A 26,171-nucleotide genomic window follows, 5' to 3' on the forward strand; every position below is an offset into this window, starting at 1 on the left:
CTGCCAGAGCTCAGCCAGCCCTGGGATGTCTGTCTTGCCCTGGGATGGGATTGCTGAGCTTGTGTTGCTCCTGAGGGGTGTTTTCTAACTTGCTCTTCAAAATTTCCGTTGGTAGATTCGGTGACCTCCGTAGGTGGCATGTGTCTAAGCTCTGCAGATCCCGAGGCGGGACCGAGAAACGCGCAGGCACTCGGAAACACAACACGGCCTTTGCAAAGCGGCACCCTCCGCCCAGGGTTGGCAGCCTGGGGAGGGGAGAGCTCCCGCAGGAGCCCGGCATCCCAGCTGCATCACCAGGCAGGCGGCGACGGCGGCCGAGGCGGCCGCTCCCCTCGCCACCGCCGCCGGGATCTCCCCTCCGTTTGCCGTTGTCTCCCGCCAGCCGCAGCTCACCTGACCGCCACACGGGTGTGCTCCCGCCATACCGCACGGCGGGCTGCCGGACCCGCCGCCGCGGGACCCGGGCCGCCCGGGAGCGCCGCCGCCACCGGGGGTCCGTCCGTCCGCCCGCCCGGCCCCGCCGGCGGCGGCGCGGGAGGCTGAGCTGGCCAGGGTACTGACCCGGCACGGCCCGCCCGGACCGGCCACCCCCCCGGGACAGAGACCGTCGTCTGACGGCTTTGGAAACCATTTGGCGTCCTCTGGGGCTCACACATCTGGAGTTCTTCTTTCGCACTTCTGGCAAGAGCTGCTTGGTTTCGTGTTTTGCTGGGTAGTTTATTTCTTTTTTTTTTTTTTCTTCCTCTTTTTTTTTTTGCATCAACGTTCAGGAAGGCAGTGTCCTCCTGGAGCTCCCACTCAGGGGGCTGCCCTGCCCAGCACATTCGGGGGTACCCTCCTCCTTGCGCTCCTGGCATCTTTTCTCTCTCTTCCTTTAAGGTTTGAGGGCTGCAGACTCCTTGTTGAGATTTCCCCTGCGTCGCTCTTGCTGAGATTTCCCCTGAGCCTCCAGCAGCTGGGGCCTGCCACCCTTCTTCCCTCAGTATTTCAGTTTCATAAGGGTGGTGTGGGGCTGCCCTTGCTTCCTCCCCTGCACCGAGTGCAGCCTGCTGGGGTGTGGATGACCAGGCACTGAGTTCTTTGAAGAGCTCCATATCCCAGACCTCTGCCCACTGTTTGAACTGGAGCCATAATGAATGTGGGATACACTCAGTTTTTAGGTTTTGGGCAACTTTCTTGGCTCCCCCATCAATCTAAGAAGCCAGGACTTTGCATGTCTTACCTGCGCTTTCTGAATGTCTACAGTGGTAACTTTCTGGGAACCCCATGAAGCTGGCTGCCAGAAGAGTGCCCCCACTTTCTGTGCCCTGCGCACCTTCTTCTAGACCTCAACAGCTAAGAAAAGACCGCGGATTTGTCTGAATGTGGCTTGACTTCCTTGTGCTCACCCCTGTCACAGCGGTGTGTTTGCTATGGCCTGTGGTCGCTGAAGACAGATGTACGGATGTCGCACAGGACCTGCTGCCACATCCCCTTGCACTCTCCAAGGTGCTGTCCTGGCCCCAGCCGGGAGGGCAGGGACTCTCGTCGTTCCCCCACATTGGCCCTGGTTTGGGTTTTAGAGCCCCTCCATCCCTTTTAGGAAACAAAGTTGTTTTGACCTGGCCTGGACTCTCTTATAGCAGTTTGAAGAGAATTGGAGACCATCAACTGACCACCTATTTTCAAACCTCTCTGCCTCTCAGTCTTCTCCACCACCAGGGCCTCCTTGATGTGTTTTGCTCCGTTTTGCCTTGGCTACGGAGGGTGTACAACTGTTGCGTTCAGTTCTGTGGAAAAGGAAATCCATCACCCAGGAAGGGGAATGGCTATGCATGTGTTCCAGGTGACACCAGTAATAACCATTAGTAATAGCCTTTTTGGTGCGAGAGAGTGACACGGTTGTGTTTCTCAATCTTCAGTTCTCCAAATATCTCACAAAGCGGGGTTTAGGATTGTGTCATCATACTGCTTCATTAGTTGGGCAGATTTTGGGTAGTCTCAAACCTTACTCAGTGGCTACCTAAGAGGTTGTGCACCAGAAGCGCATGGTGGGGGTGTGTGCTCATTATCTGCAGAGGAACGTTATTCTTTCCTCTTGCTTCATCTCTTCTCTCTGCATTGAAACCCCTGTGCTGGATGTGGAGATACTGAGACATATTTTCATGTTAGCCGGATGCCCCTCTATCTCCACCCCTGAGCATGCTAGGTGTGCGTGGAGGAGCGAACTTGTGTCCCTAACTACAAGGGCTTTAATGACATTACTGTTCTGAGCAGTCTTTTTGTTTAGGCAGGCTTTAGAGAAGCTGTGTTAATCCCAAACAATGCAGTAGAGAGACAGACAGCACAGCCTGGGCAGGACAAGCATAGTGACTCTAAGATGAGGCTCAGAGACAGGAAGATAATGTGGATTCCAGTGTTATGACCCACCTTTGGTGGGGGTTCCCTGCTAACCCAAGATGTAGGAGAGCTTTGAAGCTAGGTTTGCTGCACCTGAGATATGACACCTTGAAGGACAGGAGCATTACTATTGCAAACAACTTTGGTGTTCCTTGATGTGCGTAACAATAATGGCACTGGAGAGCGTATGTGGAGCAAGATGTGAGTCTGTTCTGATAATAAGCTCCTTCATAAACTTCTAGCTGGATGGGAATTACACCAAGCAAAGCACAAGCTCATGATGCAAAGGGTGACCTCATGCAACGTGGTGGAAGAACTCCAACTTCCATCCTTCCTTATCAGTGCTGGCCGCCTAAGGTTTTGTAAGAATTAGACGCAGCATATGGTGCCTGTGGATCTGAGCATGTTACAGAGTTAATTAAACTCAGAAAGGGACCTTACAAGGACTAGTTTGCACTGCTCCCCTACTGCTTAGAGACTGGGCATGTCTCACTTCGTTCTTGTTCTGCCTTGCTACCTCCATCTTTCCATTTCCCCTGCAGATAAGTAGTTCCAGGAGAGGGAATATCATATTCTTACTTTACAATATGACTTATAAATCCTCAAGCGAAGAGAAAACAATTGTTAAATAACCCTCCTGCCTCCTGAATTGAATGTCAGGAATTAGAAGGGTAAAGAGACCTGTTCAAAGAGCCACAAGCCATGCCGACCTAACTCTAGCCGTGATAGCTGCAGTGAGGATAAACAAGGCGAGAACAAGCTGCCTTCATCATCTCTTGGACGGGCAAAGGTACATGGAAACCAGAGGTCACCAGAATGGGATTTAGTCTTTTCGCAGTATTTAGTGTCAAACAGACCAGTAACAGGGTCATAATACAAATGTTGTGAGACATTTGCACGTTCCAGCAAGGGAGGGGTCATCATTGTAAGACATCAACTACTTGGCAGGTGGAGAATGGAAGGGGTGGTAGGTTGTGTTAGCATATTAAAGTCAATGACTTGAGCTTTCTGTGAGAGAAAAGGAGGCTTGAGCAGAGAAGGTTCATCAGATAAGCGATCCCAGGGGTTTGGACCTTTTGGTTTGGTTTGCTCGTGCTGAGTGGTGGTTGTGTGGCTGTCATGTTGGCTGGTTCTGATCCAAGCGTCTGGTGAAAATGAAAGCTGAGGTTTGGCCATCTCCCTTTTTTCTTTCCCTTTTGCTGTAGACATTGTTCGCAGTGACATTGCCCTGGATAAGCAGAAAGGCTGTAAGATCGCCCAGCATCCTGACATAATGTTGGAGCTACAGAGGGAAAAGGCAGCTCAGATGCACTTGGTTTTGTTAAAGGAGCAGTTTTCAAACACATACAGCAACCTCACATTAACAGGTAAGGCTGCAAGACCAGCTCTGGAGCCGGGAGCTGGGGCTGGTTCTTGCTAACTCACCGGTGTGTTAAAACCCTCGGGTGCTTCACCTCTGTATGAATCAGCATCTCTCTGGCTGCCTCTGTTTCCTACCGAGATTACTGGGTGCCGGGAGGGAAAGGACCCGCAGGAAATCGTGGTGGACTCATAAGGCCTCTGCGGTTGGCACCTACACAGACACTCCAGATTTGGTGCCCCTGGACAGAATGTTTTCTACAGTCTGACCTAAGCAGAATACCACGGCACGTGAAGTGCTGGAGAAATCTCCCTGCTAACCGTTCACGTCGATGGGGCTGCAGCAATTACTAAATTTGGAGTCCTTTAAGCTGCAGCTGAGTTTTTTTTCTTTCCAGAGCATGCACTTTGTGTGAACCCAGTAAATATTAAAGAGCAAATATAAAGGGATAATGGCCCAGACAGAGATGAGAGGATACTCTTTTTCTGGCAACTGTTTGTATTATCCAGGGAACAGAATCTCAAAGGATGGAGGAGACTGCCACATTTTGGATACACATTTAATGGTGCTTGTAAAGGACTGATGTCTTCAGGCAGTGAGTGGGCAGAAGGATGGGTTCCCAGCAGCCAGCAGTGTCCTTTCATAGCTGTTCTCCTTATCACTACAGCTGGATGAGCCACAGACGACGGGAAGGAGGAAGAGACTAATAAATCAAACAAGATCCCCTTCTCCTCTTGCCGGGTCCCTTTCCTGTGAAAGGCAGGGAGGCATCTGATTTTTATGGGAGGGAGAGCCCTGTGCTCTGGCTGGGGAGGAGATGGCAAGCCCCATAGTGGCCCTCCCCTCCTGCTGGGCTGGGAGAGGCAAGTGGGTCCTGTGCAACCTCCCCCGCCTCTGCTGCTGTCCCTAATTCAATGTCCAGCCCCTGCCTTGAAGCCAGCACAGGCCTGCGTCTTCACCAGGGACAGCATTGCAGTGAGCTCTGGCTCCTGGGGACATCGGCTGGACCTTTTGGGGACACCACAGAGGTGGGAGGGCAATATCAGGTCTGGCAGAGGGCTCAGCCCTGGGGGGCTGTGGGCATCGGGGCCAGGAGCGTGGCTGAATCGCATCATTCCTGAAAGCCCAGCATTTAAATGGGATCCTCAGAGCCGTTTCTCATTCTCTGTAACGTAATCCACTTGGCTGTTTATTCCCAGTACAACTGCTGGAATCAACATTGTCAGCTTTTCCCCTGACAACTTGCTTACTTTCCACTAAACAAACTTCCCTCGAGAAGAGAAGCTGCTCTCCCCTATCCTCCTTCCCTCACTGCTTCAAAAGCTCTCCGGCATTGCTCACATATTTTACAGAACCTGCAGAGCAGAGGTGCTACCTGGTTATCAGCTCAGCTCTTAGCCTTTCCAAGTGTGTTTACAGGATAGTTCAGAAGGTTTTAGCTCTAACTCTCCAGGGGGGAGAGAGCAATTTCGCTGGAATATTACCCAAAGAACTATTTTAATGTCCTTTAACTCCTTTTGAATGTGAGCAGAGCAACTTCATAATTGTTATGAAGTTTAATCTTTTATTTCATAGGCATAGTCTGAGAACATGGACTCTAGACAGCTAAGCATAATATTTAACTGGAACTCTACTAACTTGTGTAAATATTTCCCTTCTCCGTGATGGATCTGGTGTTTGGGGTGGGCAGAGGGGGTTGTACATCTGTTGCAGAAGGGCATTCCTTACCTTCAAAACTCAATCAGCCAGAGTTTGCTTGAGGATTTCTTTTTGTTATGCACAATGTTTTTGTACCGTGCTGTAGGGAGTCCCCAGATCAGCAGCAAGGTACGTGGGGCGAGGTGCGGGAGCAAGGATGCAGACCTGGGGAGGGATAGCAAAGGACGGAGTTTGCAGGGATGGAGTATCCAGGGGAGCCCTGAGACCAGGGTTTCCTCCCTGGAGCTCCGTATCCAGGAGTCACTTGGCCTCGTGCAGTGCGTGTGCTGTGGATGACTCCCAGTGCTCAGTTTCCAGCCTAGACTGCAGGAATATTCAACCCCACACCTCTGAGGGGGGTCCTACTACCGCTAGTTCCTGGAACACTTTAATTATATCAAAGAAACGTAAATGGAGTATCTTGCCCAAAGTCACGCGAGAATAAAGATGCTTTACGATGTGATAGCTGCTTTAGGAGGGCTTGGGAGTAGGAATACCGCTGTGAGGCATCTTTATTCCCCGGCTACTATTGCTACCACTGTAGTGACTTGGATAAAAGGTCCCCTTCTCTTCCTCCTCTTCCCAGATGACATAGTTATATGAGCTCAAAAGACTATAGATCAGGCCTCCCACGCTGCCTGCAAGTGTGGGCAAGTGATATTGCCATCAAACTTCGATGCAGTATCCTCATGGCTTTAAGAATGAAAGCTCTTAGAGTGCAGGGAGTGTGATTCTGCAGTCCCTGTGGCATCGATGTAAATCGGGGGCTTTTTCAAATCTATTCACCAGTTGCACATGGTTCCCAGTTTGCTCCTCATCTCAGCGATCTGGCAGGGTTGTGGTTTTGCACTGGGGTTTAAGCTGCTCCCAGCAGCAGGTACCGCCGAGGTAAGAGGGTGTCTTAAAATGAAATGTGTTGTGGTTTTTTTTTTTTTTGTTCGGTTTTTTTTTGTGCTAAGACACAACTGAGACTGAGTGAAACCAGGCAGTCTTTCTGGCTCTCGTTCCTCCAGGAACACATGTTAGTCTCTGGTTTAGGCCACTTTGGTTTCTTTAGACAAGTATGAGCTTTCCTCGGCTCCTGGCTCCCGGCTTTCTCTTGCATCTTGCATTTGCGTTCCGTGCGTGATCTCTCTAGGCTTACCGAGCCTGCCTCTCTCAGATGAGTGATAGTCTTCGATCTGTGACGGTACTATTTAAATGCTGTAAAACATTTTGAGGCTTATTAATCTTTCCTGCTTCCCCCTTGGTGCTCAGAGATAGGTATCTCGTTTCACAGATCAGCATCTCGGATGCTCGCGGGCGAGCCCGTGGTAGAGCAGGGGGAGAGTGCACAGCATTGCCCGCACAGCATCGCCCGCTCTCCTCCGGGAACCGGCTCGCTCAGCTCAGCCCACGCTGGGATAGAGGAGGAGGAGGAGGAATATTTCCCTAGAAACACTTCTCTGCTTCTTCCCGGTCCAGTTAGGTGGAGAAAGCGGTGATTCTTTTATTGCTTGTATCAGCAGGAGTAGAAGCTGCAATGGTCACAGCAGGCCCCCCTCCTTTGCAACCCTCAGGAGAAATGTCCAGGTGACAGTAAGGTGACTTTGGAGCCCTGGAGCTGAGGGGTGCACAGCATTGGGCTGGCGGCGGGTGAGGAGCTGCCCGGGGCAGTGGAGACCCAACGTGCGTGTAGGTTGTGGGGAGTGAGATTGTGGAGAGTGGGGCAGCAGCAGGCAGAGCTTTGCTAGATTAAATCTGAAACCTTCCCTCTGTGGTGCCAGTTCGGGCTGGGCTCAGGTACCGCATTTGTACTTCGAGAGATTGGATATCCACGGGTTTCTGCACTGTTATTAGTAAAGCCCATTAAGCCTGATCGAAGAGGGAATTGCTCAGGTCAATAGACACATGTGAAAAACTGTCCTCTCCTGTATTAACGTGAAGTGTTAAGTGTAACTGAACTTCCCAAGATGCAAGGACAAACCATAAATTTGCTTTCCCGTTCTGAGGAAACAAAATAGTCCCCCACTCCTCATTCTGAAGAGTGGAAAAACATCTCTTCTTTCTGCTCTACCTTCTGCTTGAAGCTACGATGCAGATTGCTTCTCTGCATCAAGAGACTGGTGATGACAGCTCCCCAGCCTGTCCCACCACACCACATCTGCACTGAAAAGCCGGTGAGGGGGCTGCAGGGTGTGTGCTGGGACCCCCCCACCCTGTCACATCTTCTAAAAGCAAAATGTGACACAGCTTCTAAAAGCAGTGGTTAAGGGAGGAGACCCTCCCCACAGGGTACATGATGCTCCCAGTTGTTCCTCTGAGGTCCCACCCTGCTGAGGGTGTTAGCAGGAAGTTTCTTCCAGCTGCACTCAGAGACACCTGGGGAATTAAAATCAGGTGGGAGCTGCTAGGAAGAGAGTTAAGTGAAGTGCGTTTCACTGCCTGTGTCCAACATTACAATCAGGTGTTTTACATTGGCATCCCATTACCCTTGTTAAGGTAATTTAATAACTTAAACTGTGCCATAACAGCAGTTGTAAGCTCTTTGTGAGGCTGTCCTTGCAAAAGGCTGCTTCTGGAGATGCTAGCAACCAGGCAGAAACCCTCTTCATCCTGGGTAAGTGGTATTGGTGCCTCAGGTGGAGGTGGTGGAGGCCACGTGCTAGCTTTTCCTAAGTAGGGATGCAGAATGGTGGCACGAGTGGGGAACAAAGCAGGTTGTGCAGGAGCAGAAACGTGTGTGTGGCTACTGCAGAGCAACCATATGTGGGGTGGCATGGAGCAAGGATAAGGGCAGAATGTCTGGGTGAAGAGCTTGTAAGAGAGAAGCTACCCTACAGAAATTTGTTTTTCTCCTTTCCCCAGAAGATGGCCGGAGCCGCAGTCGTGCTTGTTCCTTGGCAGGGAATCACACGGCTCTCAGGTTGAGCACCTGTGACATTTGTGTTTCCTGCACTTGTGAACCTCCCCTGGTGGTTCTGTGATTCCTGCTGAATGCTGTGGGGTTTGTGAGATGGTGGTCCTGCCGCAGGACATGTCCGCAGGGCCTGGGACCCGTCTCATGGGGAGCTGGCTCTGGAGGGGGCCGTGGCTCAGAGGCTGCCCTTGTGTGGGGGTCCCTGCAGGGAGCAGGGATGGGGCTGGCCGTGCTTTTGGTGCCTGTGCTGCCGGGCAGAAAGGCTGCTCTGCTTGTTTTTGCCGGAGTCTTCCGCAGATAGATGTTTTTATGTCCAGTTATAGCTCACTCCATGGGGCTGAAGGGGGGGACCACCTTGTGAGGTGGGACCTGGGAGGGTTGTTGCAGAGGTAAGTGCAGCTTCCTTGCCGTTTTGGCACCTCATTTGGGAATGCCCTGTGGTCTGCACAGCAGTGATACCTATCCCAGCTGTTTTACTGGGTGCTGCACTGGGGTGGTCTGCACTGCGCTTGCTCCCCAGCTTTCCTTCAAGGAAAGTGCTCTCCGGGGCTTTGCAACAGGCCTGTGAGTGGCTTTTTGGGTCAGGCTGTCTGCCCTTCTGTCCATCACAGCCTGTTACGTTATACACGTTATTCACATAGTACAAAATAGATCTGAAAAGGACCTCAAGAGGGCATCTTCTAGCCTTTTCCGTGACAAATCAGCTGTACCTGGACTCAGCTTGGGGAAAGGTGCATAAGGAGAGGCAATATCTTCTGTATGACCAGCTGATACATTTGGAAAAACAGACAAACTGCGGGGGGCTTGAACCCTTTGTCGGGGCTGAAGAAGAAAAAGCAGCATTCAAAGCTAAATACACAGTGAAAATAGTTTGCCTGAGTTTGTCTCCTTGGTTAGCACAACTGGGGTACTGTTGGAGAAGTCGGGTTAAGCAAGGGGATGACAATAATGTCATCAGTTCCTATGGGAAAGAGAGAGGGAGAGAGAATTGCTGTGAAGCACTGGGGGGGTTCCTGGGAGGAAGGGACCGGAAAAAAAATTGTAATATGCTGTTAAAACAATAACTGTACCGAGACCATAGTTAATGACCAAGCAGGGTTGCCAGGTCCATTTTGAGGATGGATTGCAGGTGTCTTCTGAGACCTTGGGATCAGAAATGAGGGGATGGTGCTGGGAAAAATAAACCGTGAAAAACAATCTCTTGTAACTGAGTGTTTTTGTGCCATTATCAGTCGTTCATATGAGCTCATTCTGAAGCAAAGTGGCTGTTTGTTTTTACTACGCAGCTTTCCGAGGGTGTTTGGTGCGTCGCTGAAATATATTGCGTTCCTGGGCATGTCTGTGTAAAGCCAGCAGGTTGTTGGGGCTCAGCAGCTGGGCTCTGGCTTTGCCCAGGTTGTGGGGACATCGCTGTTAACCGATTCAAATGATGTGGCTTTATCCTTGGTCTTAAACCTCCTGCGATGGGAGAGAGATGTACCCTCCCTCAGCAATTGGCTCCAGGGCGTAATTATCTTATAGCATTATGGAGTTGGTGTTCTTAAAATCTCTTGCTTCAGTTTAAGCCCGTTACGACATGTCCTCTCCCCGTGGACATGGAGAGCAGCTTACAGCACTCCTTTCCTCTTTGCAGAAATCTTTTACATATTTGAGGCTTGTTATCATGTTTCCCCGAAGACTTTTGTTCTCTGCGCTGAACAACTGCCTTTCTTTTGCTTTCCTCATGGCCGTGTTATTTTCAAGTTGAATGACACATGCATGGCTGATTCTGCCTCTTGAGGTCCCTTTCAGCCCTCTTTAAAATTTTTTTGTGGTTCTGTGTTTTGTTGGAGTCCCTTGGGCTCTCTCCGCTTGGTCTGGGCTGATTTCTGAAGTGTGTTGCCTTAAAATGAGCCCAGCATTGTGGCCGAGGCCTTTCTTGACTGAGAAGAGCAGCGCGGTTATTTCACTTATCTCGTGCCTGATGCTCCTGTCTGTATACCCCTGAATAATCGTAGATTATTTTTTGTTTGGTACAGTGTTGCTTGCTCATGCCTGCACTTTTGTGTACCATTTCCCAAACAGCTGTGCGTTCCCTTTATGGAATTTCATCTAGACTCTACTTTCCTAATTTGCTAATTTAAGATGTTGTATGAAAGTGGAGGTAAAGCCTTGCAAAAGTAAAGGTATTGAACATCTGTTGCCTCTGTCTCGCATACAAGACCCTTTTGCTCTGTCAAAGAGAAGGCAGGTTGGCTTCACGCAACAGGGCTATTGCTTCCAGCCCTTCCTTGCAGATGGATTGCTTGATAATTTTTTTTTTTTTTTTTTTCAAAAATTTTCCAGGAATTGAAGTTATGTTGACTGGCCTGCAATTTCCTTGAGTTTTCAACCTGTTGAATATAACCACTATATTTGCCCTTTTCCAGTCTTTTGAAACCTCATTTGTCTTCCAGAAATTCCCACAGGTAGTTGCTGACGGACCCCAGCCTGTTTGACGACATCGAACTTCAGTAATCTTAATTCCGCTTATGTGCGACTACACCTTACGCTTCTACTCTGCCGCTTTTAATTGCGTTAACTTTGTGGTTTTAGCTATCCTTTTTCATGAAGTCTGACCCAACAAAAGCATGAAACATTTCAGCTTTGTCTCAACAACTCTGCGAGCTGTTGGCTATTGTGAAATTGTGTCCCAATTTATACCTCTTTGCTTCCTGAGACAGCTGCGAGCCAAACCCCTGGGATCCCCCGCCTCCTCTTAACCTAATTAGTAGTTTTACAACTTGTTGCGTGCTGACAGCGTGTGTGTGTGTGTGAGAGAGGTCACGAAGGTGAATCTCTTTTTCAGGTGATACTGTCTAGTCTGTTACGCAACGCTTTGGCTTTCTCATTATCTGATTTGGTTATTGCTTTTGGAACTGTGGGGAACGTGGCTTCTAATGATGTGTTGGGTATTTATTAAATTCAATTTGTTGTCCAATTTAACTAGCCTCAGAAGAGAAGATATTTTACAAATTGTCTATCTTAAAATTAGCAATTATACGTACATTATAATATGTAATGTCATTACTAGAACCAGCCGGTTCTGGGTGCCGTGTAGAGAATAAAGGAAACACATAAACCTAACAGAAAACAGATTTCGGGGGGAGGGGGGGGGAGGGCTGACACGCACTAACAGCTTTGGAAGAGCCTGTGGCGTGTTCAGTGGCATAAACCAATCTATTAACCTTTTCTCCCTGCTCAGGAGGTGATGAACTCTTTGGTCTGTCTCTTCTCACTGATGTAGTTATCAAATGTCTCCTCGTTACTGCCGGCGTTCCCCGCTGCGAGCCGTTCCTGCTGAACACTTGGCTCTTTCGCTCTGTCCCTCTCTCCTGGTGCCGTTGCTTTGTGCTCGTCCCCATCGGCCTGATGGAGTTTCCATTTCTCCTTCCTCTGCTGCAAGCCAGGGAGGAGCCTCTCATTTACCCTTATTGTACCCCCCCGCACTAAGATAACTTGCGTTTGTTCTCTTATCTTGCTGCGTGTTTACAAAACACCATCTTTCCCGAGCTCTCTTTTCATTCCGTATGAAATCTCACTCGCCAACCCTCTGAGTTTACTGAAAGCCTCCGTCCTTACACGGCACCGCTTTCACCCTGCTGCTGTTTCCCCTTCTATTCCTAATGAGCACAAACACTCGTTTCTGGCTTCCTTGCCCATGGTGCTTTCCACATTTGTGTCTTGGGTTTTTTTCCCCAGTTTTTTTCTCTGCTGATGGGAGTCAAACCTCGAGGAGCCTCCTTCCTAGTTTTGTTCCTGTCTCTTCTTTCACAATTTCTTTTTTTTTTTTTTTTTTTTCCCTCGGCACATTCCAGGAACTTGATGCAAGGCTGTGTCTGATGTCTTCCTTTCCTGGCAAATGTGTGGGCAGTTAAAGGTCCCTAATTACCAGCGAGTTCTGTGTTTCAGATGCTCCCAATAAGCCTGTGCTTCTGATCTCCCTGATTTTTTTTTTTGTAGCCTAAAGCAGACCCCCAGTGTGCCACTGTCTGGGCTCCTTCCACTCTTACGTTACACAGAGATTTTTATACCTGCCCTTTATACTACTGAATTCCACCCCCTGCTTTTATGCCGGGCCCCGAGATCAGCCAGACCTTCTCGTGTGATGTTTCTCATCCTCTGCTGTGCTGATGGTGATTTCCCTCTTTGTCAGTATCGTGCTTAACTTTGACTTCCAACCCCTGGAGCTTACTCTGCCTCTCACCATCGGGTTGGAACCCCCTCTCCCCCCACGCTAATGTCATGCCTGAGAGCATCAGCCCAATCTCATGGATTTTCCTCTTTCATAAAATGAATAGATTTGGCTCCTTAAGTTTCACTCCACCAAAGTCCCCTCATAGCTCCTGCTTTGTCCCATGGCTGTGCAGGACAGACTTTTCCATCCTGGAGGTACGAGCTCTGTATTGTTTTCCCCTATGTGTATTATCTTGCGCTTGGCTGGATTAAAGCACGCTTGGTTGGATGGTGGCCATTTAGCCATACAAATTGGATCATGGGGTAAACGGGGGCTGTTTTGTTCGTTATTTACTAACCTACGTTTGTGCTATCTGCAAGCTGCCTCTACAGACCTTATATTTATTTTTATCTAACTGATTGGTGAAAAACACCGCGTGCTGTGGGGATGGGAAGCAGGCGATGGATACGTTTTTGTCTCATCAGCCGCTTCTATCCATCTAGTTATGCCAAATTATTCCTATTAACGCAAGTTCTTAAATCAAGCTGTAACATCAGTTAGACAGGATGATTCTGTACAGCATATGTTGGCTGGTAATTAGTTGAGACATGAATATAATGAATGATCGGTAGATTCTCATGTTGGCTTTTAATTACTTTGTCTAGTTCTGCTGTCAGGCTGACTGGCAGTCGCTCCCTAGGTCAGCCTAAGCACCGGCACAGGATTAGGGCTCTCCTACCCTTCTAGAGTTACTTGGCATTCCAAGATTTATTAAAAATTAGCATCAACAGGTCAGAGAGCTCCTTAGCACACTCAGAGGTGCAAATTGTCCAGAATGGGCGATTTAACAGTGTTTATCTAAAGCAGATGTTATCTAATACATCTCTTGGTCATTAGTAAACTGTGAAGTACATCATCGTCCTATGATGAGTTCATCACCGTATCTTTTTCCCATATACAGAATGCATATATTTATATTTTTGTAATTACATTGGTAATTCTACCGTGTGCACAAAATAATGCATCGATGTCTCTGCTCACATTTCCCTTCTTTCCTCCGTATTTAAATTCCCACTAACTTGGCAAGGCATGAATTTTTCCATTGTGTTTTTTAAGCACTTTATTAATTTTCTACACTTTGTGATTTGCAATAGGTTGCTGTTTCTTTAGCTTTACAATCGTGATTTATATTGTTTTCTGTCACTGTTGTCTATACCACTGCATAAGGATGGGTTTCCAACCAAAATCCCCGTCCATCATGGTGGTGGAATATGCTGATTTTGGCCATCTAAACCACCTAAAAACAAACTAAAAAAAAAAAAAAAATTTAAAATGTTCTTTTGAATTCTTTTGTCCAGTATTTCTTTCCCAATATTTGAATTAGGTAATTTTTCTTAGCCTGGAGAAGTCGTAGCACCTTTGCGTATGTGTTTCTGACTGGGATCACAGCCCCAATAGCTTTTCTCAAATGCAGGCTCTGAGAAGGCGGCTGCCGATGCAGACAGAGAAGGGACTTGTGTGTCTGGGGAGTTCTCTGCATTTTTTTTTTTAAATTTCCTAGCAAATGGTGACATAGCAACAAATTTTGCCGCAGTCGGAGTAGTATTGCCACCTTCAGCGCTCCAGCCACCATCCCTGTGCATTTTCTCCCTGTGAAAAATAGCAGGAATGGTTATTTACGTGCTGCTGGGAAGCTTGCAGCCGGGAATCGGGGATGCGCGTCTGCAGCGTGCAGGATACATCTCGGACAGACCCGTGCTTTGTGGCTGGGCTAGTTCATGGACAAATGAGAGGGGAGAGGTGTGGATGGTGAGCCTGGCTTGGCGGGGAGGGATGGGGATAATCTCTGCGGCCGGAGCCTGGCTCCTGCCTGCGCCGCGCTGCTCGGTGGGGGCACTGCCTGCTGGTGGGAACGCCGTTTGGTTCCCAAGGCTTCTTCTCCGGTTGCTCGCTCTAACCCCTTTTCCATCTGTCCATTCATTTATTATTTACTGCTTTCTTTGCTTTTCTCTTCGTTAGCTGGTTCCCGATGCTTCTGGCTCAGGAAGGGGGTGTCTTATGGGGCACCCGAGGGCAGCGGCAAAACACCGCTGTCCTGCTGCTCTGCCAGCCCTCTTCGTCGTGAGGACAGGAGCGTGTGGCACGCACCATGAATGACATTCCTTAACATTTTCCCAAGATGAGAAAAGGGTCAGAATCCTGGAAATAAGAGGTTCACAGTCCCCCCCCCCGCCCCGTGCGGTCTACGCTCTGCTTTTCTAGAGGCTTGTACTGGGGATGGATATGCTGGGGTGGGAGAGTAACATGAGAGCCTGTGGAAACGCATGCCTTGTGCAGCTAAAAGTGGTGTGGGGAAGAGCGAGGTTACAAGGTGTTCAAAAGAAAATTTTGGATCTCTTTTTACTTCATTAAGTTTTATATTAGGTTGCTGTGCCAAGAGACACAATCGTTGACTTTCTGAAAGAAATTTAAAACTTCATGAATTTAAATAGTCTTTTTTTTTTTTTCTTTCCCTGTTGAAAAGGTGGCAAAAGCACAAAAGCAAAGGTTTTGTATGAGAAACTCAAACCGGTTCAAATATAATTCTATTAACTAATTAGGGGAACCCTGGAAATGGGGCTGAGACTCACAAGCCTTTTTTCTTCTCTTTGCTGGGGCACTCCAAGAACCGGATCACCTGGGGAAAGCATGTTTAAGAAATACCAGATGGTCTCTGCGATGCTCCAGCTGTGGACAATCACTCCCAGCCAGGCAATCTGCCTTGCTGTCGAAGCCCTCTAAAACTGTGCTGCCCATTTGTCATGCTTCTCCAATTGCAGCGCTCTGGATAGCTTCTTTTCTCCTTGTCTGGCTCTTCCTTTCCAGTTTTTATCACCCACCCCCTCCATGAGCTAATGTAGTAACATCCCTTCATTGGCTATAAATCCATTGAAGAGCCATATATAAAATATTACTTTGTTAGGGAAGATTGGGAAACATCTGTTTTTTACCCGTAAGAGTCAGTCTCTACTTGTCTCGTATGACGATGTGACTATTTATATATTTGTAAAGTAAAAAGAAGGAGAGAAAGATGGGAATCCTAGAAACAACTTGTGTGGAGCCTCTAAATGGAGGAAACCGATTCAACTCTGGGATTTGTTTGGAGGCTAAAGCTTGCGGGGGGCACAGGCCAAGAAAAATTGCTTGGATGTCTGACTAATAGTTGTACCAACTGCAGAAGGTCCTTCTAGAAACCTTTTCATCTTGTGTAACTGTTCCTGGGTGCTCCCCGGCACATGGTTACCCAGGAAAGCTGTAGGTCTAAACCATTATGTATTATCTACTACACAGAACCAGGAAACTGGGAAGAGTGACGGTCCTTAGATCGGTAGGAGACTGTAACCATAGGGATGTACACGCATAGCAGCAAAAACACGTGCCTGTGGAGGCTTTGCCTTTAGGTGGGTATGCCAGGGCATGGTGCCTGAGCCTGCTGGCACAAACTGCCTCTCACCCAACCTGCCTTGCAGAGCTGCCTGCTTTTGCTGACCCACGTGGCACTTACCCTATGTCCCCATCCCCTTGTGGGACAAGGATGTTGGTGTCTGTGAGCGTGTGCGTGGGGAGGGCTGGCTCTGGGTACCCAAAGCAGCGGTGGGCGCGAGGGGTGTATCATGCATGACGTGAGACCTTGGAGGGGTGGGGGGATATGTGGCCTCTGGGGTTGGTGTGGGAAGGCTGTCCCAAAGAGCTGGCCAGGCTTGGGATGCTTTGTTGGTGCTACTGGTGTTGAGCCATGGGGTGAGATGCTCTGTCAGCCGTGCTGAGGTTCAAGGAATGAGCCTGTCTGCGTGAGGAGGGCGCTTGGGAGCAAACAAGGGAGGATGCTGCGTGGTGTGAGCACCTCTAGGAGGCTGCCTGTGGCTCTGGGTACCACAGCTGCTCTGCTGGTCTCTGAGCCCCTCAGCAGGTGAACGTGGAAGAAGGAAAAGGAAATTTCAGTTCTGGCATGCAGGTGGTGGCAGGGTTTGCCAGGTGACCTGTGCCACAGCTGTTCTCTGTGCCCTGTGAGGATGGCATGTAGGAACAAAGTGCCAGGGCTGCTACTGATGGATGCCATCCTCCTTTCCTGGCCAGGTTCAGTGCCCTCTGCACAAACATGAGATCCTGCTCTCAGTTCCCCTCTCCTCAGGGTTATGGGTTGCTGAGTTGGTTTGGATCCAGCTCGCCCATCTGAGGTGGGGAATGCCCTGGAGGGGACGTCTTCCCTCCCTCTGCCAGCCAGCCTTGTGCATCCCCCGTAGCCTCCACGATGGATGTCTGCCTGCTCTTCTCAGCCTGGCCAAAACCAAGCTCCGTGCGCGTCTCCCCTGCTGAGCCCTTTCTGCAGGGCTGTGGTTGACAGCTGCATCTTCCCCGCAGCCTCGCAACGCGCTGCTCCCTCTCCCCTTCTCCCACGCACGAGCTGCTGCGCTGCCGTCCCCTCCTGCCGCGCGGGAGCTCAGCGTGTTCTGATGGTTATCTGCCCTCGTGGCCCTTCTGCTTGGCTTTTGCAGCTTTTCCTCTCCTGAGCTCCCCCTCATTCCCCCTCCCATAGTGCTACGGCAGCCTCTCTTGCTGATCTGACCGTGAGCCCTCTTTTCCTCCCTCCACCTGGTCCGCTGCCCGGCCGGTGTCAGGCTATGTTTCAGCCCCCTCAGGCACACAGGTAAAAACTCCCCAAACCCCACGTGACACCCACCTCCACCTGGTGCAGCTCCCCTGCAATGCTGGTGGCAAGTGAAAGGTTATTTTTAAATGGCAAGACATTAAAATGGACATCGCTGCTTTAACACCTGCTGTGTCTTTGTCCTCTCTGTGCCAAAGCCTTCCGTTATCCTGCAGGGCATGTCAGGGGACCGGTGTAAAATCTGCTGCTTGGCTTCGGCAATCTCCCGCGGCAGCAAGCCCTGTGTGGCTCAGAGCTTGGGAGTGGCATCTGATAGCGTCACAGGTGAACACGCACCCGCGCGTTTTGATGCCAAATATAAATTTGGACTTAACAGGGTAGGCTAAATTTGTGAGCAGATAACGAAAAAGGAGTTGGAGATGTTGCAAACAAGCTGGGTGGGCACGAGCCGCGCCAGCAGAGCAGCAGCTGGGAGGCACAACCAGAGCCCTCTAAGCTAACGGGAAGCTCTGCTGTCGGAAATGGTATTGGTGAGGCGGTGTTGGGCACCATGTCTTGTTCTTTCGTCCGTTTTAAGTGGAAAGGATGCTGTATAATTGGAAAAGATTCAGAAAAGAGCAATAAATGTGACCAAATCCTGGAAATATGGAGCTATAGGCAAGTCTTTAGTAAGATTCATCTACTTAGGGAAAATTAAAAAATAGCTTGATCGTCATGTACAAGTACCAGCAAGGGGAAGAAAAAGTTCAGAGCAAATAGCTTGAAATGTTAGTGAAGAAAGGCACAAGGAGAAGTTATGATTTAAAGCCTAATGCAGGACAACCTTGGGCTAATAATGTGCAGATTTATAATGCTGAGAATAAAAGTTGGAATGTTTCTACCTAGGTATGAGGTGGATTAACAGCCACTGTCAGCCTGAAAGCCAGACTCCTGCTGAAACTGTTTCAGACAGAAGTTATGGATTTTGTGTAGTAATTACTAGGTTAGATCCTCTAATCCCTATCAAGCAGGAAGCAAAACTATGTTATATTAATGGTCCTTTCCATCCTTATAATCTGAATAAATGTGTAACGTGAGCATCGTGCCTCCTAGAGAATAGGTGATGGCAGGAATTGGTTGCTTCCTGAAACCAAACTGAATTTGTTAGCCTTTGCTAGTAACTTGGCCAAATGGACCTTTTGCTCTGCTGGGAATAAGCTACGGGCTCCATTTCGGTCCTGATTAAGAGAGGAGCTGAACTTAGCCCCTGCCCGGGCCGGAACCTGCCTGGCCCCAGTGTGACGTGCATTGGCACTAGAAGAAAGATCAAGTTTAGGTCAGGGGCTTTTTGTCCAGAGATGGCTGAATTTAGGCAAGCTTGGCTGCTTCTCCTGGCCATAACCATTCCCAGGGAGGAGTTGATGCTCTGAGTGGGGCAGCCTTTTATCCCTGCCACCAAATCCTTCCCCAGAATGAGACCCAGAGACCAACCAGCTGAAATGCAAGACCTTCCCCAGGAGGGCCCTATGTTTGATACGGTAGTCCTTATTTTCCTGCTTTATTTTAAAGCTTGTTCCCCCACCTCCCCCCCGCCCCAAAAGAAAAAAAAAAAAAAAAAAAGATTTAGCAGATATTTCATTGAATAAATGTAGTAGAGCTACTTCTGAACTTTGGTGTCCAAAAGTTCATTTATGATCTTGCTGTATATAAATTCCCCGATCTAGGGTTTTGACACAGAAATAGTCTTCATTTGATAGAATGTTACAAATTCAAGTTTCAGAAATTATCCTCTTGAGCCATCTCCGTGGTGTTTGGCACCACGACAAGTCATTAGTCAATCCTGAAATAGTCATCAAGCAGAGAAACAGCTTATTTTATATACTGTTTCTTACAGAGTTAAATATTTCCACATAGTCAGGCTCTGATTGGAGTCTTGGATCCTTTCCAAATGTTCAACCTGTAAAGATATTTGAGAACCCCAGGACTTTGGCTCTTTCCAAAAAATGATAGATTTCACTTGAATTTTCACAAATGGAAAACCGCAACTCCCCATAGCTGCAAAGAAGCAGCTGTCATACCAGGTACGGAGTATGAGAAAACACTTTCTAAAAGCTTCAGGGACTTCCCATTATCTGGAAGTTTTTAGTGCTCTTAAAAATTTGTGAAGAAAACAGCGTGGTTTTTTTTTCCGGCACAGTGTTGCCTCAGATAATCGGCTGCACCTGTTTGGAAGTGGCGCTTCACGTTGTTCCCTTAGACAGACCCTTGCACGTGTTTCTGTTAATTTTTCCTAGAAACTCAAGTGTCAACAAATCGGAGCCCCTGCGTCGCAATTCTGTGTGAAATCCCAAATTGGTGTGTTTCTGAGCGTTTTGCTGTGGAAAGGCTGTGGCCTGAGCGACTGAATTGGCTTTTGGGGGTTTGAAGCGGAAATCCTGGGATGTGGGGATTACGGGCAAAAAGCTATCAAAGAAATCGGTAGCTCCAAATCTAGAGTTCTGATTGTTGTTGTTGTTGCTGCTCTTCTTAAAAAAAGAAGAGGCAATTTGCCAATTCCGAAATTGGGATGCGTTTTGGTAATGGGCTTCTTCCAGACAAGGTTAATTTTTGGTGCGATTCGGTGCAGACGTGCCTGGTGAGAATTTGGGAAATGAGGAGTTAAGTCAGTCGTGGTGATGTAAATCATTGTTCTGCATTTAAAATAATAGCGCTTGGATAATTCTGATGTTGGGGCTTCTGCTTTTATTGGCTGAGAGGTTGCCAAAACATGTGTGTGTTGTTCTGAATTGGTAAATGATTCCTATTTATAGGACAGGTGTCTTATGATGTCCCGAGGTCAGTCTGTTCTGTAATCCCAGATCCTGTTTCTGATCTACGTTTAATAATGTGTGACAGAAGAAGATAGGAACCTTGCAGACCAAATCAGGCTAGGAATGTTTTGAATTTAGCTCTGCCCGGCTCTGTTCGCTTGTTATGCAGGGTAGCTTTTCATAAGGGACTCACCCTTCTAAAATTCATTTTTGAACTTATCTTTTCTTTCTGAAACACGTTGTCTTTTGGCTTGTTTACGTGCAGCCTGAAGGCTGCTGAGTGTGCCAGCCTCCTTCCTTTGCGCTGACTCAAGAGGAAAAATGCTTTCTTACATATATTATTTTTTTACATATATTAATTCTCTAATGCAGGAGCCACAGCGGGGCAGGGCTACAGGGAGGGCTGTGGTGGCAGGAGCAGAGTTGATGTGTCTGTGATGGCAGCTATGGAAATAAGCCCTCGTGCTTCCACGAATGTCTAAGTTGAATGGCGCTTTACAGCTATTGGTTTGGGCGATGCAGTATCATCGAGCAGAGGATCGCATTAATTGCAATTAGTTATGCATCTGAGTCAATGACTCTTTCCTGTAATTTTGCAAGCTGGTGGTGGAAATGAAGACAGACCCCATTACCGTGACGCTCGTGCTTCTCCTCTGGTCATACTGCATTTTGAAAATAATTATTAAATAAATAATTAATTAAAAAAGGACCCCTCAAAACTTGAAGTGAATGTGGAGCCAACAGAGGTGTTTGATAAGGGGGAAGCAAAAATATGACCGAGCTCCTTTTCTAGAGAGGATTGCAGGCTCTGGCGCTGGGGCTTCAAAAGAGACGCAGGCTGTTGAGAGAAATGGAGGTTCACAGGCAGGGGAAGCTCTTGAGATGCCGAATTCAAGGGAAGAAGTGCAGCTGCAATGCCGGGGGCGGAGGGAGGAAGGAGTGGAGCTCCCTGCCGCGTCTGCTGCCCCATTACCCTCTGGTCTGGTCACCGCAGAGCCAGGCCCTGTCGTGGTGTGTCTGGCCATGGCGTGGGGACAGCAGAAGCACCGAGGGGATCCCAGGCGAGCACACTGCCACAGGGTGGGTCGGCAGAGCATCTCCAAGGGGCGACAGCGGTTTGCAAGGAGCAGCTCGGCGTCAGCTGAGCACTGAGGGATACCATCGTGCCAGAAAAGGGAACCGGGTCTGGGAGGGGGGCTGGAAGGGGCCATGAGAACTGGATGGGAGGTTTGGCTCTTTGTCAAGCAGTTTCTGAAGCCGGATTAGTCCTCTTCGCCAGCTGGTGTGAGATGTTAGGTTTGTGTTATTTCTGGCAGCCCCACGGGGACTGGGAGTAACTCCATGCCTCTTGTTTCTCTTTGCAAGGACAGGATAGTCCAGAAGTAGCACGAGCTTTACGTTCCTGTCCCCAGGAGATGCAATCCTGGTTTGCCCCCATGTAGAAGGTGTGAGGAGAAGGACCCAGGCTGCCGTGCCTGTCTTTCACCTCCAATGCCACCAGCTTCCTCCGCTGGCCATATCTCCTGGGCTAGGCTGCTCTTCACGTCACCATCTGTCCAGGTTTCTCCAGACGTGTCCTCTTGTCCGTCACTGTCCGGACAGATTTGGGGGATTCAAGTGCCTTGCATGCTGCTGTGCCGGTACAGAGACTCTGACGGGACTGCCCCATGCCTGGGGAGCCCAGATATGTCCACAGATGCAGGAATCCTGATGGGCTGCCAAGCATCTGGAAATGTGGGATATGCCCACATGCATAGGAGCTTTGAGTTGCTGCTTGTCTGGAAATCACTGATACGCTCTTAAATGCAGGGGACTGGATGCTTTGAGGAGTTTTGGATGGGCCAAATGTACACGTGTTACAGAACTGCTTGTAGCGTGCTTGAAGGGAATGCAAGATCTCGAAGAGGAGTTGGTCTGTGTGTGTCTGAGCCTGGCGGGTCCCCAGAGGTTTAGGATTAACTTTGTTGCACGTGCACAGGCCACTCCATACAAACATGCGTACATTGGAAATCTCTGCCCTAGTCCTTCACGTTCCCTTCCTAGATGGGGGTACTTTCCCTCAGGACAAGTAGGAAGGTCCTTTGTGTCGTGGCCTTGCTTTAAGGCAAAACCTTTAATTTGTCCTGTGCCTAAAATTCCTTTTTCTGCCACTTGCTTCCTTGCTGGGCCCCTCCATTCCCTCTCTGCGCAGGTCCCTGCAGGGATCTGTACGTTCCCATTCCTCTTGCAGCACAGAAGAACAGAGGATGCGGGACACGGTGTCTCTAACAAATGTCTGACATGCTGCTTGCTTACGTTTGGGAGATGGAGGGACTGTAACTTGAGTGTAAGCTCTTGTGCTTGCACGGTGGCTTTTCTGGACCCAGATCTTTGTGACAGGCTGGAGAATGAAGGAGGGATTAATAGCTTTCTTTTCTAGATCCAGGCAAAATGCAAGCAAATTCACCGGATCTTCTCTGTGGCGTTTCTCTCGATTCCCATTTACAGGCCCACGATATTTGGTCCTCGCTCTGGAAGAGGGTGGACCTGCTTTCCCGTAGCTGCTGTCACTGCATGCGATGGGTGGCGGATGCCTCCCGCCTTCTGTTGGGTGATGGGCCCCGAGTCTGGCCAGCACAGAAGCCACCTCGTTCCCTGAGCAGCCCCTGTTCTGGGGTGACCGAACTCCCAATATATTCCCTTTTTCTTCTGGAAAACAGATTTGTTTTGGCACTCGGCCTTGTCCACACGCTCCCCCTAGTGAATTCCAGGGTTAAAAAAACCATGTAGGCTTTCTGTAAGAGCTGCCTCGCGTGTCATTTAATGATTCCACCTCTGAACTGGGACCCTGATGCTTCACTGGCTGCCTTGACAATATCTCATTTGTCTTTTCTTCTTTTATTTAGCTTTTCCTACATTTTTCGCACATTCTGTAGATTCTCCTGCATTCCAAGTGTCTTATATTTTCATGCCTCCTTTTATCTCTCTATTCATCTATCCCAGTATAGACAACAGAAATGCTAAGTCCACATAATCTGTAGAAAGCATGAACTGGGTTGTTAGACGTTTTCCAAACATTACACTTCATGGAAATATTTTCCTGTAAGACGTAGAAACGAAACAGCTGTCTCCCGCTCTCTCCTGGGCTGTTCCTGTGCAGACTCTCCTGCTCTCTGGATTTACAGCACCATCCCTCGGACAAGTGACCAACGGCCGACTTCAAGCAGTTGTATTTATGATGTGCCAAGCAGTGGTGAAGATGATGGTGTTTATACGCTAGTCAGATCTATGTGGTGGGATTAACATACCGCGAGAGACCTGGTGCCGATGTTTCCAGCGTCAGGAACGTTTCACCAGCAGAATTGTCACTTGGGAACTTGGTGCAAGTCATGGCTGATGGTTCACTGCTGACTGCTCGCTTTGTATGAACTTCTGGCAGGCTATGGGACAAGCAGGGATGCTCCTCACTCGTGCAGCCTTCTTCCTCTCACTCGCTCCTGTCCTTCTGGCTTTATCCTTGGCCAAACAATAAAAACCCTCCAAGCTCCTGCCAGGAGCTGAGTACTGGGATAAGGAATGAAAGGAATAGGTGCCTCATGTAACCCAGCTCCCTGGAAGACAGTGGGCACCTGGCTTTCGTCCTTGCCTCTCTGCCTTGTTGGGTGGCGTCACCTCTCAGCTGGCCCGAGCATGGGATGGCAGCCTGACGCCCTGCTGGGGTACCTGCCATCGTGGCCATGGTTCGGGCACCCCCTCCTAATGTCATTGCTTATTCTGTCTGCGTGTTGTGTAATTTCAGCACACGGCTGAAGACTTATCGATTGTCGGAGGGTAATTATTTCTCGATTCTTATGGGAATTTATGGGAAGCTTAATGCATTGGTGGAGTTGTCCGAACTCGAAAAGTAAATCAGGGAAAACAAAAATGCACAGCAAAGATGTTTGGGCTGAAGCAATCAATCCTTCCCCTTCCACGTGAAGTGAACAACAGGCTTTTTGGACAGAAGTGTGAACGCTGGTGTTAGTGTGAGCTATCAGAGTGGGCTCCTGAGCAGATGATGGAAGAGGAGAGAAATAGGGAAATTCATATGTTACCATCTCCAAACTGAGCAACCGGAAAAAGAGTAGGAGAGAGCAGAAATTATTTGAAGATTTCGCTTCCCTTCAGTATTTTACTGGAACTGAGCGAGCAGATATTCGCAGGCTGTATTCCAAGCTGAGGTTATTTTTTTTTCAGAGCATGTTCTGGCAAAGGATTTTTGGCTATGGCCCATCATCAACCTGAATGACTGGGTGATACCACGGGGAAGAAATCAGCTAACAGCAAATCATGGATCTAAATTTCAGGCAGTTGTTGACTGTGCATCCGTTATGCTGCCTTTTTATAACTCTCCATGTTGTAATCCAGTGCTTTTGGCTTTGACCTTGATAGGATAAAGCAGAACTGCTCTTACCCTTCAGCGCTGCCCTGTGAGAAGTGTGGCGCCTCTGTGCAGCGGCGGGAAGGGGGCTCTGCTCCTTGGGGGGGTCGCAGAGGTGCCTGGGCAGTCTCTCGGCGTGTGCCACCCAAGCGCGCCGTGGGGATCTCATGCTTTGGGAGCTGCTCTGGCACATGTGCTGATGAGTCACGCGTGCAGCTGGGGAATAATGGAGACTTCAAATGGGAGCACATCTGGATATGCACGGAGCACATCTGGAGCATTAGAGTTGCTGCGTGTTTGCAGCATCCCTGTATTGTGTGTGCCATGAACTGCTTTCTACCCTTTCTGTGCTCTCTGAGGGAACCTTTATCATATTTACATAAAATAACATTTGGGAAGAACCTTCCCTTCTTTCCCTCCATGGCAAGGCTTCACATGTCCATCAGTGTGGGCAGCAGGGTTGTTGCGCTGGCCGTGGACAGGCTGTGTCAGGACTTGGTGCGAGTGCTTCAAGGTTGAATAACTGGTTGTGTTGCCCGTGTGTTGTCCAACATCCAAGTATCCAGTGGTGTCTCAGAGAAATGTTTGTCAGTGTCTTTTTTTCTGGGTAGCCTGGAGGGCCTTTTGTATCTTTGCCAAGTGCTGGTCTGTTGTATCATTTTTCCAGGCATGATACAACACTTGGCACAGCAACTCTTCAGGCTTTGCCCTTGTAAAGACACCGGAGTTATTCCCTGGGATGTGACTGTGCCCTGGAAGGGAGATTTGAGTGTTGCCCACTCTATCAATGTCCATGTGGACAATACAAGGGAAAAAATCAGGTTATGTACCGGCACCAAATTCTTCAAAATGTGCTATCCATGTGCACTGTTGAGCACCTTCCATCTCTCCTCTCTGCTTTGGAGTCTTTTGACTTAGGGTGGGAAGAAATGAGGGATGTGGGATACTCCCTTTTCAACTATGTCTGGCTGTATAGGACAACAGCTATTGCCGCTTGTACACCTGGTCACCTATCTGGAGCAATTTTGGGGATTTACGCTGCCCTGTGCGCACAGATGGTACTTCTCAAAGTGCACTGGGTACATTAACATCCCCAGCCTGGGCAAGAGGGCAGCTCTTGCTCTTTCAGCGCTTGCCACTGGCAATTGTGTTGTTGCCAAGCCTGTGCTGCCCTGGTATGGGGAGGGGAGCACCCTCCCAAGGCCACGGTGGGCAGAGGCAGGAGGATGCTTGGCTGGGCACCTCGAGGTGTCTGGGGACGAGCAGCAGGCATCTGGCTGAGCTGGTCCTTAAGCTCTAGGTTCCTGTTACTGAAACACAGTGGGTAGCATTTTCATTTGCACGTTGTATCATGCAAAGCAATCATGTCCCTAAGTGGGCACAGTTCAGTTTTGAATAAATAGAGGCAAAGAAAAAGATTCTCTAAGCTTAGAGGTAGAGATAGGAAAACGCAGAAGAGGCATCAGAGCTCTGGAAAGTCTCTGGAAGCAAATGTCCTCTACATTCAGCACAGCTCAGATGTATGAATATCAGGGCTGGTCCTTGCAAGGAGGTGACGCTAAATGAAGACAGATTTTATATTGGGACTCAAATGCGTTACTGGGTTTGAACAAAGCCACCGTCAACTACTAGTTCAGAAGATTTTCAGAACTTCCCTGGTCTTACACTAACTTTGTAAATAAGGGGGGGGGGGGGGGAAATGCAATTGTATTACTAACTTAAAACAAATATTTCACCGTTAACCTTTCAGAGCATTTAGGAACACTACTTTCAGTTTTTTGCTTCCTATATAACAAAAAAATGC

The 26,171-nt window shown here is 48.8% G+C and overlaps 1 protein-coding gene across 1 annotated transcript in view; it reads left to right on the forward strand.

Moving 5' to 3' along the window:
- The window catches only part of HPSE2 (heparanase 2 (inactive)), a 112,013-nt gene that overhangs the window by 9,579 nt on the left and 76,263 nt on the right, over positions 1 to 26,171 (forward strand). The window contains exon 3 of the mRNA XM_054206196.1: positions 3,585 to 3,746. Within this exon, the coding sequence (XP_054062171.1) occupies positions 3,585 to 3,746 (162 nt within the window). The remainder of the gene's footprint in view (positions 1 to 3,584; positions 3,747 to 26,171) is intronic.

The sequence above is a fragment of the Rissa tridactyla genome, chromosome 6, assembly GCF_028500815.1.
Source record: "Rissa tridactyla isolate bRisTri1 chromosome 6, bRisTri1.patW.cur.20221130, whole genome shotgun sequence".
NCBI lineage: Eukaryota > Metazoa > Chordata > Aves > Charadriiformes > Laridae > Rissa > Rissa tridactyla.